This window comes from Bos mutus, chromosome 19, assembly GCF_027580195.1.
Source record: "Bos mutus isolate GX-2022 chromosome 19, NWIPB_WYAK_1.1, whole genome shotgun sequence".
Classification (NCBI taxonomy): domain Eukaryota; kingdom Metazoa; phylum Chordata; class Mammalia; order Artiodactyla; family Bovidae; genus Bos; species Bos mutus.
In genome coordinates this window covers 28,265,818-28,281,102 of record NC_091635.1, presented here as the reverse complement: position 1 = coordinate 28,281,102, position 15,285 = coordinate 28,265,818, and the positions used below count along the sequence as shown (strand labels likewise).

General features: G+C 46.8%; 2 protein-coding genes across 2 annotated transcripts; both read left to right on the top strand.

Annotated features, from left to right (window-relative positions):
* The first annotated feature begins 4,592 nt into the window (after positions 1 to 4,592).
* KRTAP16-1 (keratin associated protein 16-1) lies at positions 4,593 to 6,968 on the top strand. Its single transcript, XM_070388847.1, has 3 exons — positions 4,593 to 4,817; positions 4,938 to 5,407; positions 6,083 to 6,968. The coding sequence occupies exons 1-3, from the start codon at positions 4,593 to 4,595 to the stop codon at positions 6,966 to 6,968; spliced, it is 1,581 nt and encodes a 526-aa protein (XP_070244948.1).
* A 6,507-nt stretch (positions 6,969 to 13,475) lies between these two features.
* On the top strand, positions 13,476 to 14,558 carry KRTAP29-1 (keratin associated like protein 29-1). Its single transcript, XM_005903491.3, has one exon. It carries the CDS (start codon positions 13,476 to 13,478, stop codon positions 14,556 to 14,558), a length of 1,083 nt encoding a protein of 360 aa, XP_005903553.1.
* The last annotated feature ends 727 nt before the right edge of the window (positions 14,559 to 15,285 follow it).

The following is a 15,285-nucleotide window of genomic DNA, read 5'->3' as shown; positions in this document are numbered from 1 at the left end:
TTGCCCTTTATAGCTGTTCACAGAGGTCTTCATTCATTCATTCAATAAATATTAATTGTGACCCTCCTACGTATCAAACACTGCTCTGGGTGCTGGATGCATGTGTGCTCGGTTGCTTCAGTCATGTCCGACTCTTTGCAACCCTATGACTGTAGCCCACCAGCCTCCTCTGTCTATGGGATTATCCAGGCAAGAATACTGGAATGGGTTTCCATGCCCTCCTTCAGGGGATCTTCCCGACCCAGGGATTGAACCTGTGTCTGCCTGCATCTCTTTCTTTGCAAGTGGATTCTTTACCCACTGAGCCACCTGGGAAGCCCAGGTGCTGGATATATATTAGCAAATAAACAAAATCGTTGACATTTTCGTGCTTGGATAACATCAAAGGGGAAAAGAGCTATTAAAAATGACAAAGTAGAAATGTGCTAGATAGTTAAAAGAGTGGTTTATATCATTTAGCAGGGAAAAATTCCTTCAGTTCAGTTCAGTTCTGTCACCCAGTCGTGTCCGACTCTTTGTGACCTCATGAATTGCAGCACGCCAGGCCTCCCTGTCCATCACCAACTCCCAGAGTTCACTCAAACTCACGTCCATCAAGTCAGTGATGCCATCCAGCCATCTCATCCTTTATCATCCCCTTCTTCTCCTGCCCCCAATCCCTCCCAGCATCAGAGTCTTTTCCAATGAGTCAACTCTTCACATGAGGCGCCGGGCCGAGAGGAGCTACTCCATGTTCAAGGTCAGGAGGGGCGGCAGTGAGGAGATACCCCTCATCCAAGGTAAGGAGCAGTGGCTGCACTTTGCTGGAGCAGCCGTGAAGAGATACCCCACATCCAAGGTAAGAGAAACCCAAGTAAGACAGTAGGTGTTGCGAGAGGGCATCAGAGGGCAGACACACTGAAACCATAATCACAGAACACTAGTCAATCTAATCACATGGACCACAGCCTTGTCTAACTCGATGAAACTAAGCCATGCCATGTGGGGCCACCCAAGACGGGTGGGTCATGGTGGAGAGGTCTGACAGAATGTGGTCCACTGGAGAAGGGAATGGCAAACCACTTCAGTATTCTTGCCTTGAGAACCCCATGCTGCTGCTGCTGCTGCTAAGTCGCTTCAGTCGTGTCCGACTCTGTGTGACCCCATAGATGGCAGCCCACCAGGCTTCCCTGTCCCTGGGATTCTCCAGGCAAGAACACTGGAGTGGGTTGCCATTTCCTTGTCCAATGCATGAAAGTGAAAAGTGAAAGTGAAGTCCCTCAGTCGTGTCCGACTCTTCGCGATCCCATGGACTGCAGCCTACCAGGCTCCTCCATCCATGGTATTTTCCAGGCAAGAGTACTGGAGTGGGGTGCCATTGCCTTCTCCATGAGAACCCCATGGACAATATGAAAAGGCAAAACGGTAGGATACTGAAAGAGGAACTCCCCAAGTCGGTAGGTGCCCAATATGCTACTGGAGATCAGTGGAGAAATAACTCCAGGAAGAATGAAGGGATGGAGCCAAAGCAAAAACAATACCCAGTTGTGGATGTGACTGGTGATAGAAGCAAGGTCCGATGCTGTAAAGAGCAATATTGCATAGGAACCTGGAATATCAGGTCCATGAATCAAGGCAAATTGGAAGTGGTCAAACAGGAGATGGCAAGAGTGAACGTCAACATTTTAAGAATCAGCGAACTAACCTGGTCCCTGGGATTCTCCAGGCAAGAACACTGGAGGGGGTTGCTATTTTCTTCTCCAATGCATGAAAGTGAAAAGTGAAAGTGAAGTCGCTCAGTCATGTCCGACTCTTCACAACCCCATGGACTGCAGCCTACCAGGCTCCTCCATCCATGGGATTTTCTAGGCAAAATTCTGGAGTGGGGTGCCATTGCCTTCTCTGAAAATAGACTGGAATGGGTGAATTTAACTCAGATGACTACTATATCTACTACTGTGGGCAGGAATCCCTCAGAAGAAATGGAATAGCCATCATGGTCAACAAAAGAGTCTGAAATGTAGTACCTGGATGCAATCTCAAAAATGACAGAATGATCTCTGTTCATTTCCAAGGCAAAAATTCCTTAGAGAGATGATATTCTGGCCAAACAGATGATGCTATATGTTTCTCTGCTAAGAGAGTCTATAAAGGATTTGTTGGGAGCAGGGCCATTTCCATTTGGATTTTCATTGCTGACTTAGCTGAGGAGAATGTGCATGGAGAGAACTAGAAAGGTGGGGACCAGGATCTTGGGAATGTCTCTTCTGCCTTACCTTCTGCAAAGCTGTCCCAAAGTCTTCTTTCCTTACTGCCTGAGAGCCACATCTCAAAGGATGGCAGTTCATATTTCTAATCTTCCATTTTCAACCACTAAGTTCTGTAGATTCTTCCTCTTATTACTGTAGTCCCAAGGCACTGTTCAGTTCAGGTTGATAACATGAAACTTTAGGGTAATTGCCCCAGATCCACGGAATTCCCTAGTAGCTTGGTTGGTAAAGAATCTGCCTTCAGTGCAGGAGACCTGGGTTTGATCTCTGGGTTGGGATGATGCCCTAGAGAAGGAAATGGAAACCCACTTCCATTCTTGCCTGGAAAATCCCATGGACAGAGGAGCCTGATGGGCTACAGTCCATGGGGTTGCAAGAGTTGGACACAACTTAGCGACTAAAACACTCCAGACCCATCCATAATGATCTCCTTACCTTCAGACTTGCCTTCCTTCACCAATCCTTTCTCCAGGGACAGAGAGACCTTCTGAAGGTCAAACCTGGTCAAGTTACTCTGTTGCTTAAAATTCCCAAGTGTCAGTATAAAACCCAAGTTCTGATTATGGTCCACAAGGTCTCTCATGAATGCCTAGTAACCACTCTAGTCTGGTCACTGTCCTATTCTGTCCCCTTGTACTTTTCATCCTGGCTATAGAACCATTTGTTGCTCCCCAAATGTATCATGCTCTTGCCTTTGTTTTCCATAGCAGATTCTTTCTCTACCTTTCCCATCCCTTTTTTAGCCTTATTCCTTGAGGATTCAATTTGGTCATCCTATTACTTGAGAAATCTTCCCTAACTTCTCCCCCAAAGCATGTTTGTATTTCTCCTGGGTGCCCCCTGTAACTCTTAGTGCACCCATGTACTGTCGCACTTATACATGTATTGTCCCATAATTACTTATGTATATATCTGTCTTTCTTCTAAACTTGGACTCCTTGTGGAGGAATTGAAAGTCATTTTTTTTTTGTATGCCTCATACAGAACCCAGTGATGACTGAGTTGAATGGATGAATAAAAGAGAAATTTGCAGTCTGAATGGCTACATTAATTAATGAATGAAGGAAGGGATGATGAATAGTTGCCATAATAGTCCAACTTTTCCAAAGGAGAGCCTGCCTTACACTGATATTGAAAGCATGTGGTGGAAACAATGCAGGTCCTTCATTCAGCAAGGGTGTCAGGCCTTGGTGTTTAGAAGCCTAGGCTTCATTTTTTACCTGGTGTCTGTCTCAAGTGGTAGCACTGACAAAATGCTTTGAGAAAGCATTTGTGTTCTTTGTTTTTGTTCACAATGTCTTCTCAAAAGACCTCTTGCCTTTCCTCTTTACATCTTAGAGGAGTTGTTTTAGTAGCTGCTAAAATCACCAAAGGCAAGAAAGATTCTGGAGGTCTACCAATGCTTGAGGTGGGGGCGGGTGGAAGGAAAGGAGGGAGGAGAAGCAGAGAGGCTAGGTCAAGTGCTTTCCAGGGGTAGGGCGAGCCAGTGTTCTAGGAGAGAGCTGCTCAAAAAACAGGATGGAGGACAGCGTCGTGGGCTGAGGCTCCTGAGAAAGGTCTGTCCAGACAGGATGGTGAAGGGGAAGAAGAGTAGCCCTAGATTAGTGGGCAAACTGTGTGTGATCTTTAGCAAGTGACAAACCTTCTGATTCTAACTCCCTTTCTTTTCCTTCACCTATAATCAGGGGGATGAGGATGGAGGTGAATCCTTGCCTCATGGGATTTCTGATGATTTTGAATGAGATCTTCGTTGTGAAGTGCAGCATTTAAAAGTGCAGCTCAGATATTCCCTCTCCCACAGAGCTCACCGCTGCTCTTCTCTGCTAATCCCTTTATGTCTATTGGTGAGTTTATTGTTGCATTGTAGTGAGTTTACTTGTATGCTTGCCCATCAGACAGTGAGATCCATGAGAGTGGGTGAGTAGGTCTTATTCATGTGGACACCCTCTGTGTTCGGCCCAGGGCCTGTGCAAAGGACTAGAAGATGGTTAAATTATAAGTTCCTTTCTTCTTCCTTTGTTCATGATGCTCAGAAATGCAGATCATTCAGCTTGGAGGCCATGATGCTTATTTCAAGATGAGCTGTAGCTCCAAGGATTCCAAAGTTAGCAAGTCAATAAACAAATAGCTTCTTTATGGGTAGGTAAACAGCTTCCAGATCAACAAACCGTGGCATAATAAGATGTTTCTCTGAAAACTGGCCCAAACAGCAACGAGGAAAAGATGTGGGGGCTCAAAACAGCACGTGCCAGGGTTGGGGGTATAAAAGTGAGGGCTCTGGAGAGCTGCCCCAGTCAGGCAGCAACCTCTCAGCACTGGCAAGGGAGCAGAGGCAACTCCACCATGTCTGGAAACTGCTGCTCTAGGAAATGCCCCTCGGTGCCAGCCATCTCCCTTTGCTCCACTGAGGTGAGCTACAGAGGGCCTGTTTGCTTGCCCAGTTCCTGCCGGAGCCAGACGTGGCAACTGGTGACTTGTCAAGATAGCTGCGGATCATCCAGCTGTGACCCACAATGCTGTCAGCCCTCCTGTTCTGCGAGCAGCTGTGCCCAGCCTGTGAGCTGTGAAGCCACCATCTGTGAGCCTGCCTGTCCCGTAATCAGCTGTGCCCAGCCTGTGAGCTGTGAGGCCACCATCTGTGAGCCTGTCTGTCCCGTAATCGGCTGTGCCCAGCCTGTGTGCTATGAGACCACCATCTGTGAGCCTGCCTGTCCGGTAAGCAGCTGTGCCCAGCCTGTGTACTGTGAGGCCACCATCTGTGAGCCTGCCTGTCCCGTAATCAGCTGTGCCCAGCCTGTGTGCTACAAGGCCACCATCTGCGAGCCCTCTTGCCCCGTGAGCAGCTGTGCCAAGCCCGTGAGCTGTGAGGCCACCATCTGTGAGCCTGCCTGTCCTGTGAGCAGCTGTGCCCAGCCTGTGTGCTGTGAGGCCACCATCTGTGAGCCCTCTTGCTCTGTGAGCAGCTGTGCCCAGCCTGTGTACTACAAGGCCACCATCTGTGAGCCTGCCTGTCCCGTGAGCAGCTGTGCCAAGCCCGTGAGCTGTGAGGCCACCATCTGTGAGCCTGCCTGTCCTGTGAGCAGCTGTGCCCAGCCTGTGAGCTGTGAGACCACCATCTGTGAGCCCTCTTGCTCTGTGAGCAGCTGTGCCCAGCCTGTGTACTACAAGGCCACCATCTGTGAGCCTGCCTGTCCTGTGAGCAGCTGTGCCCAGCCTGTGTACTACAAGGCCACCATCTGTGAGCCTGCCTGTCCCGTGAGCAGCTGTGCCAAGCCCGTGAGCTGTGAGGCCACCATCTGTGAGCCTGCCTGTCCTGTGAGCAGCTGTGCCCAGCCTGTGAGCTGTGAGACCACCATCTGTGAGCCCTCTTGCTCTGTGAGAAGCTGTGCCCAGCCTGTGTACTACAAGGCCACCATCTGTGAGCCTGCCTGTCCTGTGAGCAGCTGTGCCAAGCCTGTGAGCTGTGAGGCCACCATCTGTGAGCCTGCCTGTCCTGTGAGCAGCTGTGCCCAGCCTGTGAGCTGTGAAGCCACCATCTGTGAGCCCTCTTGCTCTGTGAGCAGCTGTGCCCAGCCTGTGTACTACAAGGCCACCATCTGTGAGCCTGCCTGTCCTGTGAGCAGCTGTGCCAAGCCCGTGAGCTGTGAGGCCACCATCTGTGAGCCTGCCTGTCCTGTGAGCAGGTGTACCCAGCCTGTGAGCTGTGAGGCCACCATCTGTGAGCCCTCTTGCTCTGTGAGCAGCTGTGCCCAGCCTGTGTGCTGTGAGGTCCCTCCTGGCCAACGAGTCTTCTGCGTACCCACTTCCTGCCAGCCCATCCTCTGCAAACCCAGCTGCTGCCAGCCAGTGGTCTGTGAGCCCAGTTGCTATCAGCCTGTGTCCTCTGGTGTCAGATGCTGTCCATCTATCTGCTCTGTGGCCAATAGCTGCCAGTCTGCCTGCTGTGACTCCAGTCCTTGTGAGCCATCTTGCTCAGAGCCCAGCATCTGCCAGTCAGCCACACGTGTGTCTCTGGTCTGTGAGCCCATCTGTGTCCGTCCCGTCTGCTGTGTTTCAAGCCCTTGTGAGCCACCTTGTGTCTCCAGCACTTGCCAAGAGCCCTCTTGCTGTGTCTCCAGCATCTGCCAACCCATCTGCTCTGAGCCCAGCCCCTGCTTACCAAGTGTCTGTGTGCCCAGGCCATGTCAACCTACCTGCTACGTAGTCAAGCGCAGTCGGTCCATCTCCTGTGAGCCTCCGTCCTGCCGACCTCTCTCCTGCCGCCCGGGGTCTTCTGCATCTGCCGTCTGCCAGCCAACTTGCTCGCGAACTTTCTACATACCCAGCTCTTGCAAACAACCCTGTACTACTTCAATCTCCTACCGCCCGATTTGCCGCCCAATCTGCTCTGGACCCGTCACCTATAGGCAGCCATATTTGACATCCATCTCCTACCGCCCGGCCTGCTACCGCCCATATTGCTCCATCCTGCGCCGTCCAGCCTGTGTCACTTCTGTCCCTTACCGCTCGGTCTGCTCCCGCTTGCCTTATGCTGACTCCTGCAAACGGGATTGCAAAAAGTCCACTTCCAGCCAACCGGATTGTGCTGACTCAACTCCCTGCAAGACGGAGGTCTCAGAGGCCAGTCCCTGCCAGCCCACTGAGGCCAAGCCCACCAGCCCCACCACCCACGAGGCTGCAGTCAGCCAGCCTGCTGCCACCAAGCCTACCAACTGCTGAACCAGCCCTGGCCAACCAGTTCCTGCAACGCATGCCTCCGGCTAGATAGAAAATTTGTCTGCTTTCCCCAAAGCTCATTCTAACTTAAAATCTTTTTCTTTCTGCACCATCACTTGCCATTTGCTTATGCTTCAAAGAACTCATCAGAAATGTCAGTCTCCTAATGGCCCAAATGGCGATTCCTGGGCACGAGATGGGGACATTCTGGGTCCCTTTCTGCTACTGCCATTGAGCTGAGAAAGTCTGCTTTGCTGTATCATCTCAAGTCTCCTTCCCGGAATAAATATTTTTCTGTCCTCATGCATGTGCTCCCTTGCTGTGTGGGCTCCTCTTCCTTGGAGACCTCTTCCATGATGTAAAGATATTTAACTGTCCAATAAACATGGTTAAAGTTGAAGTAACAGACACTTCTCATTTATGTCTTGTTCATGTCATATTCTCATCAGCTGACTTGCTTCATCTTTGAGAGCAGCTTTATTCATCTATTCATCCGTCTGTCCATCCATCCATCCATCCATCCATCCCCTACTCCCTCCATCCAAGAAGCTTTGCTAGATAGCTGTTAGGTGCCAGGGACTGAGATGAGTTCTGGGAATGAAAAGATAGATGCTTCAGTCCACTCTCAGGAAGCTTATTCTCTGATGGGGAGATAGGCAGAGAGGCCATTACTTCGTCCACTGTGCTAAGTCCTGGGGTAGAGGCAAGCATACGGTACTGTGAACTCGGCAGGGCATGGAGAGAAACAGGGAATTACTCTTGGGAAAGATAATACTGAATGAAGCTGAATCTTTTAGCACAAGTAGGAATTAACCAGTTAGATACTAGGAAGGAAGAGCTTCCTAGGCAGAGGAAACATATACAACTGAATGGAGCTTGTAAGCACACTACTCATTAAGCAAAGTGTGGGCAGAGGTGTGCTTAGAAGAGTAGTGAACTCTGAGGTCAGATAAGTAAACAGTGGCCTGCCCTCATCAGCCTTGTGTGCTAGACAGAGTCATCTGAGTTTGGTGCAGGGCTGATGAGAAGGTACTGAGGGATCATATGCAGGGCAGTGACATGAAGACTACTGGGTTTTGGAATGTCCCTCTGGCCTCGGTGTGGAGACCCGAATGGTGAAACATGGACTTGGATATAGGGAAAACGAGGGGGAAACCAAGGGCTTTGGGGTCCACAATAGGATGAAAACAAGTGGGGAGGTCATACTTACAATAAAGAAAGTAACCTAGATTTCTTATACAAGAGCTTTGATATGTTATCTCAGTCTCTATAGGACACACTCTTTATGTAGACTCCATATGTTTCTTTCAATCTGCAGGGACAGAGTCTATTTAAAGTAGTCTCTTTAAACCCCTTGTACTTAGTGCATGGGTCAAAGGTCTATCCCTTGTCCTCAAGGTGCAGCTTGGGCTATCCTAATTACAAGAGGAAATAGCTCAGGGCTTCTCAACTTTGGTACCATTTACATTTTGGGCTGGATAATTCTTTGTTGTGGAGACTGTTCTTTGTATCGTAAGATATTAAGTGGTATCCCTGGCTTCACCAACAAGATGCTAGTAACATCCTCTGAGTGTGGTGACTGAAAATGGCTCCAGACATTGGCAAAAACTGCCCACCTCCAGAGGGGAGGGGCAAAAATCACCCCTGTTTGAGAGCCATTGGGTTAGACAAGGACAGAGGGAGAAACTCAAAAGTGAAACTTGTCCTGCACTTTGGGATTCAAGTTACTGTCTCATTCAGCCATTGGGATCTATCTTTATCTCCTTCCAGAGTCAAGAGATGAGTTGTCCAGATTTTTAAATCTCTCTGCCTAACATAGACCCAGTGTTTCATGTAAATCATAGAAATTCTGTGAGGTAAGATTTCTTTTCCCCTATTTTACAGGTGAAGAATATGAAGGACAAGCAATCCAAATGCCTGTTAACACAGATAAGAAAATTGTGGTATATTCATTCACACAATAGAATATCATGCTGTAGTGAGAACAGCTGGACAAAGGCTACGTGCCACAAAATGAGTGAACCTTAGCACTGCAATGTTGACTGATAGAAAAAGCTCCAGAGGCCATGCTGTGTGCTGTGCTTAGTCACTCAGTCATGTCCAACTCTTTGCGACCCCATAGACTGTAGCTCACCAGGCTTCTCTGTCCATGGGGTTTCTCCAGGAAAGAATACTGGAGTGGGTTGCCATTCCCTCTTCCAAGGGATCTTCCCAACCCAGGGATCAAACCCAGGTCTCCCACATCACAGGCAGACCCTTTACTGTCTGAGCCACCAGTGAAGCCTAAGAATACTAGAGTGGGTAGCCTATCCCTTCTCCAGGGGAACTTCCCAACCCAGGAATCAAACCAGGATCTTCTGCATTGCAGGTGGATTCTTTACCACCTGAGCTACTTGGGAAGCCCCTGCAGAGGCCATATGTATATTTAAAGTTCAATAACAATATACCCACAAATACATATATGTATATACACATGTATATACATATATTTACAAAAATATATATTATAAAATATATTACATATCTATATATACAATTTTATCTCAATCTATCTATTCACAAGGAAATGACAAACACAAAATTCAGAATATTCACAGCTGGTAAGTAACATAAATGATTAAAATCCAGTTCTGTCCAAGCTTGTGTTTTTAATGCATCAGCCTATTTCTTGATGTGACCACAACAGTCCTTCGTTATAGATGTCTTTAGTGCCTTGAACCATAGCAAAACCAAAGTTGTTTCTATTGAGAGCTTTTTTTTTTCCCTTCAGTTTATTCACAAAGAACTGACAAAATTTTGAGATAATTTAAAGTGTACACTGTGGTGATCTGATATACATATATATTGTGGAAGGATTCCTCCCATCTAGCTAACACATTCATCACCTCACATATTTACCTTTTTTTTTTTTTTTTTTTTGTGAGAACACTTAAGTTCTTTTGGCAAATTTCTATTATATGATGCAGAGTTATCAACTATAGTCTCCATGCTTTCCATTAGATCTTCAGACTTTATTCATTTTAGAGCTGAAAGTTTGTGCCCTTTTTTGAACCTATTGAGATGTTTCTTTACCAAGAAGGGAGGTAAGAGCAGAATCAGAGAAAAATTGATGTAAAAATGGATTACTTTGAAACAGTAAACGTGGTATATATGGGTATAGGGTATTACAGTTTTTCAGATTGAAATTTTCATGCTTTCTCAAATATGTTCATGTTCTCATTTTGATTGACCTGTTTGGTAAGACCAAAAGTAGTTCTCCTTGACAGATGAGAGTTTTGGGATGTAGACTTTCAGAAATAAAACATAGGGCAGTGATCTCTGAAGTCTGCAAGATGCTAAAATGAGTAGAAATGAGATGGAGGGCAAAAGAAGTGACTGATGCCATAGCATGAAAAGCAATTGTTGAAGAAACACATTTTTACGACAAGGGTGAGGATTTTTCAGGCATAGTGATCAGAAAAATTTCTCATTGTTTTAAAGCAAGAATGAAGAGAAGCCATTTTGTAATGGGTACTTTGAAAACTGTGAGGCAGACTATAATAATAAAAATAACCTGAGCAGTAGCCATGCAGTTGATTAACTCTCAGTACTTTGAACTCATGGGTAATGAGCTAACATGTCCAGCAGACTGAGTTTGCAGCAGAGCCAGAAATCAAGACAAGCCCAATCTGCACCCCAAACCCACGATCTCTATCCCATCTTGTATCTTCACTGTGAACCAGGGCAGGACTTGGATGAGTGTGGGATGCTGAAGTTGGTCAGTGATGCAGAGCCTGGACCAGCCCAAAGGAGAAGGGGAAAGTCACTCATGAATCTCTTTTGGATAAGGTCGATTTAACACAAAAGCCTCTTTGCAGAGATGTCCTTATATAACTTCTAGTTATTGTGTTTCATATTTATAGAATTGACATGCTGTCGACTCCATAGTATGAGTTTAATCTTTCTTAATGAAACATTTTGTAGTTTTAAATTTACAGATTAAAAGATTGTCTTTGGGCATATTGATACCCGTTTGATCTAGCTGATGGTTACAGTCACTGGAGTGGGCAGAGCATCCCCAGCATGGGACCTAGACCACCTGTGCTTGAACCAGCGCAGCTGGTCAGCCTTCAATCATTGTTTTAGAGTCTTCCTCGCCACCTCCAAAGTTGGGAGGTCTAAACAGGTGGTTAAGATAAAAGGTTTGGGGATCAGCCCAACCTAGGTTTGAATCTAGGGGTTTCTGCCGCTTATTACTGGCATAAGTTTGGGAACATGATTTAAACTCTCTGAGTTAGTTTTGCTACCTCTAACATAATGGTGACAATCGTATCTGCTAAGTAGGATCACTGCAAAGATTCAATGAAAAATGCAGCCAAGAGCTTGGTACATAGTAAGTATGCTATTATGAATAAAAAATATTGCCTGCCATGTCAATAAACAAAGGATGTTGCAGCCATCAGACCACCACATTACAGCTGCCCTGATATGCTGCCGCCAGCCTTAACAGTGCATCCTGAGGAGACACAGGCTAAGGAAAACACAGGGTACTGGCCCCAGATAGCTGGGGTGCATTTCAAAGGAATGATTTCAGTAAGTCCAGACTTTGCATCTTCCCATATATAGAAAAGCTCTAATTTCATTAATTTGATATGTCTGTTTTTTTTTTTTTTAATTAACAATAATGATCTCACGTTCTGACTATCTGGCCTTTTGTTGCAAAAGCTGTTATGTATCTCGACTCCTCCCTCGCCTCTTTGGAACAGTTGTTCAGTGTTATCTGAGATGCCGTGTCCCAGGTGTGAAGTCTTCAGAATGCTCACCAAATAAAATATGACTCTTAACTTTTAGGTTGTGCGTTTATTTTTTCGGTCAACACTATAAATGGAAGCCAGTACTAGTGTTCTGATTATTAGTGGTACCAGTAAAGCCGAGTTTCAGGAAACCAAACAGGAAGATTCTAGAAAGAGGTGGAGACACTGAAGTATCGCTTGGGAGGCACCCCTTGATTTTCTGTTTGCCATCTCTACTATCATCCCTCAACTGGGTCAGGGCTTCACTTCCTGATCGTCTAAATGGTGTGGAACTGCATTGCTGGTGGAAGAGTGGGCTGTGGCCTCTTGATGAGAGGTTAACCCAGGAAGAGTTCTGCTTCAGAGAGGCTGGAGAACAAGCTATAAAAGAGACAGCTCAGCTCAGAGCAGCAGACACAGTGGCAAGGAACCCAAACTCGGCTGTGAAAACCCCCCAACTCAACAGATGAGTTTTTTTTTTAATTATAGTATAGTTGCTTTACAATGTTGTGTTAGTTTCTGCTGTACAGCAAAGTAAATCAGCCACAGGTATATATATATGTATCCCCTCTTCCTTGGATTTCCTTCCCATTTGGTCACCACAGAGCATTGAGTACAGTTCCCAGTGCTATATAGTTAGGTTCTCATTAGTTATCTATTTAAATGTGAAGTGAAGTGAAATCTCTCAGTAATGTCCGACTCTTTGCGACCCCATGGACTGTATGTAGCCTACTGGGCTTCTCCATCCACAGGATTTTCTGGGCAAAGGTACTGGAGTGGGTTGCCGTTTCCTTCTCCAGAGGGTCTTCCTGACCCGGGGATCAAACCCAGGTCTACCTGCACTGCAGGCAGACGCTTTACCCTCTGAGCCACTAGAGAAGCTCATTTTATATGTAGTAGTGCATATATATCAATCCCAGTCTCTCAATGCATCCCACCTACTCCTTTCCCTTTGGTATCCATATGTTTATTTTCTACGTCTGTGTCTCTATCTCTGCTTTGCAAATAAGTTCACCTATACCATTTTCTGGCCTTCCCTCGTGGCTCAGGTGGTAAAGAAGCTGCCTGCAATGCGGGAGACCTGGGTTTGATCTCTGGGTTGGGAAGATCCCCTGGAGGAGGGCATGGCAACCCACTCCAGTATTCTTGCCTGGAGAGTCTCTATGGGCAGAGGAGCCTGGCGGGCTACAGTCCACGGAGTCACAGAGTCGGACATGACTGAACGACTAAGTACATATCATTTTCTAGATTCAACACATATGTGTTAATATACAATATTTTTCTCTTTCTGACTTACTTCACTCTATAATGACAGTCTCTAAGTCCATCTACGTCTCTGCAAGTGGCACAATTTCATTCCTTTTATGGCTGAGCAGTATTCCACTGTATACATGTACATCTTCTCTATCCATTCCTCTATTGATGGACATTTAGACTGCTTCCATGACCTGGCTATTGTAAATAGTGCTGCAATGAACACTGGGGTGCATGTTTCTTTTTGAATTATGGGTTTTTTCTCTGAACAGATGAATTCTTAAACTGGGAACGATGTCTCCCAGGCTCCTGAAGCCTGCTAATCAGATGTTTATATGCAAATGGGTGGAAACAATAACAAGGAAAGATGCTCTGTTGTGCCAACACCCCTAGCAAAGGACTATAAAAGCCCTTATGTATTAGATGTTTTTCAAACTCAGGTATACTGAGGTTGCAGCCTCCTGAGAAGGTTAGCACTGGCACCATGGGGGACAGCTGTTGCCTTGGAGATACCACTGCCATCCCAGCTGTGCCTGCCACCTCCGTATGCTCCAGTCGTGGCAGTTTCCAACATGGTATCCATTTGCCTAGTTCCTGTCGGAGCAGAACATGGCAACTGGTCACATGCCAAGAAAACTGTCAGCCATATGGCAGTGCCCCAAGTGGCTGTGAACCTGCTTCTTGCCAACCTACCTGCCTTCCAGCAACTTCTTGTGTGGGTTTTGTTTGCCAACCCATTTGCTCCTACACAGCCTGCTACGAAACTGGCACCGGTCAGTCTCCTGGTCCAGTTAGCTCATGCCAGCCCTCCTGTTTGGAATCCACCGGCAGTTCGGTAAAGTGCTGTGAACCCGGCCCCTGCCAACAAAGCTCCTGCCAGGAATGTGTCTACACATCTGAGTCGTGCCAGGCAGCTTGTGACCAATCAGTCTGCTGTGATGCTGGGTCCTGTCAGCCAGCCTGCCCTGAAGTCACTTCCTGTCCTGAAACTTCTTGCCTACCAACTGTCTGTGCGGCTAATCTGTGCCAGCCAACTTGCTGCCATGGGGGTTCATGTCAGCCCATTCATGGTGAAGATCAGCCCTGCAAATCATTTTGTTACCAACCGATCTGCTACATTTTGAAGCCTTGCCAAACGGTTCCCTGTATACCGGTTCCCTGCCAGCTATCTACTTGTGTGTTCCGTTCTTGCAGTCCTGCATGCTGTGTGACCTTCCCTTGCCAGACACTTCACTACCAATCTGCACTATGCACATCCTTCATCTGCCAGCCAGCTGCTAACAGACAGCCTCCTTGTTCTGTAAACAACTCTTGTGAACCAGCTTCCTGTGGCACCGTGCTTTCTGGCCAACCAACTGGTGGTGAACCCACTTTCTGCAATCAAAGTGGCTGCCAATCCCCTTCCTGCCAGCCAGCTTGCTGTGTGACGGGTTTCGGCAAATCAGCCAGTGGTGGCTCCAGTTGCTTCCGACCAAATACCCCAAGTGTCTGCAAAGCTGGCACCTACTTGCCGACTTCCTGCCAACCCAGTTATGAGTCCAGCTTCTGCAAGGCAACATTTCATTGAGGGAGCACCTCCTCTAAAGTCTGCTGCTTTCTACAAATGCATAGCCGTGGTGCCTGACTCTGGCTGAGCACAACCACTGCTGGCTTGCTAACTTTTCTGAGTCCAGTCCCACATTTCCTCCAGGTATTGGTGAGGAAATTTATCCTGAGGTCCTTTCTCATAGAGGATAACCTTTCAGCCAGCATGGCCCATGCTGTAGCTTGCCTTTCCTGGTGTTATCATTTCATTTCACTTCAGCAAAGCCTTTCCTCCCAGTTCTTTTCCCCCGCTTTGGATGCTGCCAAGTCTTTAAGGAGACTCTTTTGCTGACAACTGCTAATAAAAATGTGTCTGGTTAAGCATAACGAGTAAGACTCTCATATGCTTTTATTCCTTTCAATATATTACATGTAGATTTCCTTCAGGTCCCATTTGAACACAATGACTTTGGGCCCCCCAAATCACTGTGTCTGCCTTGGTCTGCAAGGGTGGTTTGTGTCTAGGATTATAGATGCTCAAGCTGGAAAGGAGCAAGGATATACAACCTTGACACCACCAAGAGCTCTTCTGAGTTGGGTCACCTCAGTTTCCCCACAGTGAATAGATTGGGGAAGGCAAAGACAGAAATGGTCCAAGGAAGCCATAGATTAAAATAAATATGAGGTTTCAGCTATGGAAAATAATTAAGGGTTAAGTCACTTAAAACTGGTTTTAGCCATTAGTACACCTAATGGCAAATTTAAATGAA